The sequence below is a fragment of the Rutilus rutilus genome, assembly GCF_951802725.1.
Source record: "Rutilus rutilus genome assembly, chromosome: 12".
In the NCBI taxonomy this organism is placed as follows: Eukaryota; Metazoa; Chordata; class Actinopteri; order Cypriniformes; family Leuciscidae; genus Rutilus; species Rutilus rutilus.
Genome location: NC_140217.1, coordinates 33326491 through 33332856, shown reverse-complemented (window position 1 = coordinate 33332856; position 6366 = coordinate 33326491). Strand labels below are relative to the sequence as shown.

Below are 6366 nucleotides of genomic sequence, written 5' to 3'. Positions count from 1 at the left end.
GAAAATTATATCATAATTTACTCACCCTCAAGTTGTTCCAAACCTGTATGCATTTGTTTCTTCTGCTGAACACAAAAGAAGATATTTTGAAGAATATGGGTAGGCCTAAAGCAAACAATTGATGGACCCCGTGGACTTCCATATTATGAAGGGGGGAAATACAATGGAAGTCAGTGGGGCCCATCAACTGAAATTCTTCAGTTCAGCGGAACAAAGAAATTGATATAGGTTTGGAACATTTGAGGGTGAGTAAATTTTCATTTTTTAGGAAAACTATCCCTTTAAGGCTGCAAAAAACAGTAATATAATAGGATATAATTTATTTGTAAGTACTTTAAATACTATATTAAATAAATATAAATGTAATGACTTTCAAATAAATCTGACTGAAAAATATTTACTGTAGTAAAAAGTTTGACAACTAGCTCTGGTCTTGCCTACTCTTTTATCAATCATTTAAACCTAAAACTTTTTTATTTAATGTTTCACTTGAAAAGTGTGCCTGCACTATATTTCTTTGTATAAATGCCACTTGCCTTGATTTTGTTATCTAAGAAGTGAACAGCAGTCATACATTTTAAGTTTGGCTTAAGAGTCAACTTTTTTAGTCAACTTGTTGAGTGCGCAGTTCTTCAGATAGTTACGGTATCCAAATCTGCAACACTTCTTTCCCCCATAGGAAGTCTCAGGCAATTAGTTCAGTCAGTAGAAGTTCTCGTACTAGTCTACTCAGTTTCTCTGAGCTCTTCTAATGACTTAGTCCGAAGAGCGTTTAAACCCCTGTGATATTCTGTGGGAGCCCCGGTTCTGCTTTTGGATCTTTATATATATAAATATATATATATAAAATGGGATTTGAGTTGGATCGTTTCAAAGGGGCTGTGGACCCAGACTTCAAATGCAACTTGTGTAATAAAGTTTTGGAGGATCCGCTCACTACCCCGTGCGGTCACGTCTTCTGCGCCGGCTGTGTGCTGCCGTGGGTCGTTCAGCAGAGCAGCTGCCCGGTCAAATGCCAAAGGATCTCCACCAAAGAGCTCAACCACGTCCTTCCTCTCAAAAACTTAATATTAAAGTTGGACATTAAATGTGACAATCACGCGCGGGGCTGCGAGAAGATCGTCAAACTTCAGCATCTGGCGGAGCACGCGGAGATGTGCGATTATTCTCCTGCCAAATGTAGGAATAAGGGCTGCAGCGAGGTGCTGAACCTTAAAGATATGGATGCTCACATGCGTGAATCGTGTGATTTCAGAGCGGTCGGGATATGCGAGAGTGGATGCGGATTGATGCTCACTCATAAGGAGCAGAAGTTGGACAACCACTGCTGTTTGAAAGCCCTCAAAGTGCACAACGGCGCGCTGCAAGGGAAAGTTGTCAGCTTGGATAAGGAACTGAAGAAACAAGCTCTGAAATCGACTAAAAGAGAGAAATCACTTTTGGCGCAACTGTCGGCTGTTCATAACGAGCTTCAGATGACAGCGCTGAAGTATCAGAAGAAATTCACGGAATACAGCGCCAGGATTGACTCGCTGTCAAAGAGTCTCTCTCCACCGTGCAAGGTAAGAGAACAATCATGACAGCACTTTAATAACACTCACAAATATTTATAGCAACCATAGTATCCACTACTACAATAAAACTATGGTAAAACGTAGTATTGGCTACCATTAAACAACACAAAAAGTCTGAAACGATTCTAAAAGCTTGCACTTCGTGAATGGAATTTCATAATAATTTATAGAGGTTTTGCAGTAGGAACTTGTTGGTACATTTTAATGCTGTCCGTTTCCTTAACAAATGAGCTTTCTCTGGAAGCCAGATTTTTGGTCAAAATTTCTCTCTCTCTCTCTCAAAAAAAAAAAATCAATGTGGTTTAATTTTATATTTTACCTTCCTTTTTTTCTTCTCTTGTTTATTAAATGTTGGGACACCTATTTATTTATACTTTTATAGTCAGTGTTGTTTAGATTTAAACTCTTTATGGACTTCCATTAGGCGATCACTCGAGTGTACTGAAATCGGCTGTGAATGGGCGGTAGGCAAGATGCTGTGTAACTAATCACAGCCATGTTGATATAACTTGTCGACTGTGAGTGTGATATTGCTTTTATTGGTTTAGAAACATGCTTGGACAAGTAATTCATATCTAGTGACAGTGATTTGTAACTCTCAAGCAAATATTGAGCAGTGACTTGGTATATTTCCTCTCCTCCAACAAAAAAAGTTCCAAAAGAGGAAAGCCAAGCTCCAAGCAAATCGCATACTTAAACCCTGGCCTGGCCCTTATAACTGGAGCGAAAGGACGTTTTTCCATCAGTGCTCTACAAAACACAAACTAGTTCAAAGTGCATTTACATTTTTGAAAACAATACCATTGTCTCCACGTAAACTACAAAAATGCAAATTTGTGAAAACAGTAAAGTCATGCGTATTACGTGTTCAGTCTGTAGAATTTAGGTAGCTCTGCCCCTTTTCAGCGGTGCGCTTCTGTCCTTCGGTTTGTATTTCCACAGCATGAAGGTAAGATCTTAAAGATTTATGAATGAACCGCTCATTTTAAATCTTCCTAGTCTACTGACATTTGTTACGACATCCGCTTCAAACATTACAATGCTCATAACTTTAGTTAACTCTGCAATAAGTAAATCCACTTCACCAGCTAATTACTCTTTGACAGCGATGCCATAGAAATATACAGAGCAACCCCAAAAACGGAAGTTCAAACACAGTATTCCAAAGATGGCTGCATGCTTGTTTCTCTGGCGCATAAGGTGTATAGGCACTTAGTGTTTCTTTACAAAGTGACATCGCCAACTACTGGCCTGGCAGCAGAATACAGCAATTTTAGTAGTTTTACGGATCCGTGTGAACTGGGATCGCTTTGACATTATTGTATGTCTGTCTGCAAAAAAAACGCAAAGGAAAAGCTTTTATGTTTTTAGTACATCGTTGTTGTGTAAATGTACCCTTAGAGACATTTTTTTATTTACACTCTTTTATTATTGCTTGTTGATATTAATGCAAAGCTGTTTGTTGTCATGCACATGGGGTGCATAAAGTTTTTAATTTCGGGTGTTTGCTGTTTTTATGATTCCTTCCAAGTTCCAACCCTGAAAGATGCATTACTAGCTGGCTTGCAATGTAGACTTCATTGGTTTTGATGGAACTTTCTAGTTTAGTATAAACTTTATAGTATAGAAAACATATTGTTATAGCCTATAGTGTGCTACATTATTTTTAGGCGTTTAAAGACGTACATTACATTTTGTGTCCTTCAGTTGGGTAGTTAAACAGCTTTTCGCTGAAGGAACACTCAATATAATTTCCAATGTAGGTACAATTTGCACAATAGACTTAAAATGGTAGCATATTTAAAGTAGTTTTATACGTTGTTGTCAGTAGGCTACATCAGTACTTGAGCGGTAAAGTACATGCCAATGGTAAAGTGATAGTTACTAAGGTACTTTGGAGTAGTCTAGGCACTAAAAAGATACATCATGCCCAAATAATGAAACAACGACCTTACTATATGGCACTTATTTTTTTTTGTTAGTGCTTTATGTCCTTGCCATGCCTTAAATTAAGTACCATGGCATCTTCTGGCATGTGTGATGCCCTTCACATTAGCTATAATATATTCTCACCTCAGGACTCCATCAGAGCATGGAAAAAGTCTGTGAGTTACACTTGTGACAGATAACCTCCCTTGACCGCTCTATGAAGGAGCATGAGATCCTAAGGCAACCTCCCAGTGAGTGAACATGTTTATGGGCTCTGAATGATGCCTTAGTGCCAGTGACTGCCTTCCTGCAGGGGAATGAAGTCTCTCTTGCTGTTCCCATCACATGGTTCATCAGTCAAGTGAGTTGAAGCAGGGCTGGGAAAGGAAGGCGATGATGGGGAGCTGACATTTGCAGGATTGGGCCTGTCTGCTGAATGCTGGGCTGTTGATCCAGCTGCTCTGGAGGAAAAAAAATGATATCACAAGAATTTTCGTATCACCACTAGAGCATTTCAACACGATTTATGCATTATCTTTCTATATGTTTGTTTGTTTTTGCCATTCAAGAGAATTTATTCTTTAGATGAGTCATCCTCTGACATTATTTCCACATTTTTATTATATACATTTTAACAACAGTGATATGCATTTATATTAAGTGGTGCCGGACATTGTTTCCCATGGAATTATGGGACTTGTTCCCATGACCTGGTCCAGCGGGATACATTCCTTACTTGGAGACGTACATTGCATACACTCAGCAAAGATAGTAAAGAGGACACTGTACATGCCTGCCATTGATGTCTGTATTATATTTAGACACTGTATTCTGTGGCACACAGAAATGACAGCTGCTTTAGTCTCTGATTCTATGCAGTGCACCCTAACCGAGGAATAAAATGCTGACTCCACTTGTTTGTCCACGTTCCGCCGTTCATCTGTCGAGAGAGCCGTTTGCTGCAAATGTATTAATATACTCGACCAAATGAGCAGGGAACAAGGCCTTAACCCTTAAAGCCACTGGCCACTTGACAGCTCCTTTTCCAAGATGCTTTAAGCTGACTTGTGTATTTTGCATGATGTTTAATGATTGTAACAGGTGCACTTCTGTACTTGTTTGGTCACGCACCACTTTTGGTCTCAGTCAAATGTAAATCGTGATACCTACGGATGATTTAAGAGCTTGTGCTATAAAAACACACCCTGAAGGGTTATATTTGAAATAGGGATGTCCTAGAATCCGAAATCCGAATTCGGAAAGGCACTGAAAATGAGTAACGCATTCTACGGAGCCCCTGAAGGGACATGGTTAGGCTTGCTGCGGTAGTCAGTTACATTACAGTACATCAGATTTCACTTATCACTTGAAGATAGTGAGGAGAGATGACTGACAGGATGATGTTGGAGGATTTAATGTGCAACAGATCTTGTAAAATGCCAGTCATTTCCTATCCAAACATAGTATTTGGCTTCAGGCACATCCCTAATTTGAAATATTTAGTTTGGAAGCTCAGATGTTTCTACTTTCCGAATAGAAATAAATATATGGTTTTAAAGACGTATGTGTGAATTAATGGGCCATTTATACTGTTTTCAGGGCGGAGAGACCAAAAGTGTCATGGCTATACTCCATCGTGATTCTGGATCTTTAGGCTTCAATATCGTTGGAGGAAGGCCATGTGCGGTAAGTTCAGAAAGATTTGCACCTCCATCTTATGTGTCCTTGGCTCATTGTATTTCCTGTTTCAGCCCATGATTGTCAAGGTTTGGTAAAGGACATCAAGAGGGGTTTTGTGAAGGGTTTTCCTTAACAAAACTGTTTGGGAATCCCAGATCATGCATTTTTAAATATTTTTTACATATATTTTAAGGCCTTAGATTACCTCATGCCACATCTACAGTATTAGTTTCTTGATCTAGTCTTAACCAAAACAAATTATTATAATGATAAACAAAAAAAAATATGACACAGACACCTTCAATATCTGTCAGGTTATTTTAGAATCTCAGTGTGTCACTGGATGACTCAATTTAAGTAGGAGATTGCAACTGGGAAAGTACAGACATAAATTATATCTTTTGTATACAGTGCCACTTTGGTACGTCAGTCCACCCTGAAGTGGTAGTTGTGGTATCCATATCAGTGTGAATGAGCACCAAACCCTTTAAAAAGTGTTTGTTTGTGGTTCGTCTGAAATAGAAATATGACGCACTTTGGTCTGAACTGGACTTTTGCAGAAAAACCTTCCAAAGAGGAAAACTATTACAAGAGCCAAGTTTCCAGGGTTTCTTCTAAGACCCAGATGTAGCTTCATCACAATGACGAGGCTTTATTTATTTATAAAAAATACACCACAGTTAAAGCATATAGCACAAATTGATATGGCTGAGTTAGTTTACCCTAAAGTAAGTGGAAGAGGTCGGTCACTAATGAATGACACAAATGGCTGCGTCTCTTAGCAACTGCACAACTACTTCAACGTGGCCATGACCCCTCCATAGCAAATGTTTGACATGCCAGCCATCCTGTCTGCTTGTAAGACCTTAGATCTGTTTCTAAAACTTAGTGAGCTGACCACTTGGGACCACTTGCATTTTAAAATGTCAGTAGGAAGCAAAATCTTTCGCAGCATCGTTCGCAGAGTTGGGAATACCAGAATGCATTTCAATGAGCTCTGTCAATAATGTGAAAGAAATTGTAGTTTTAAATTTCAACTTTTAGTAGCCACCCAATATTTGTGTGGAATATTTTATTACAAGGCTCTCTGATTCTAATAATCACTGTTATCACTAGTTAATCACTGAACTGAGGAGGCAATTTGTATATTTGTATATTTAATTTAGTATATTTTGTATTTAAA

The 6366-nt window shown here is 38.7% G+C and overlaps 1 protein-coding gene across 1 annotated transcript in view; it reads left to right on the top strand.

The window, feature by feature from the left end:
• The first annotated feature begins 695 nt into the window (after positions 1 to 695).
• pdzrn3b (PDZ domain containing RING finger 3b) overlaps positions 696 to 6366 on the top strand; it is a 91008-nt gene continuing 85337 nt past the window's right edge. The window contains exons 1-2 of the mRNA XM_084426501.1: positions 696 to 1562; positions 5103 to 5189. Of these exons, the coding sequence (XP_084282627.1) occupies positions 849 to 1562; positions 5103 to 5189 (801 nt within the window). The 5' untranslated portion in view covers positions 696 to 848. The remainder of the gene's footprint in view (positions 1563 to 5102; positions 5190 to 6366) is intronic.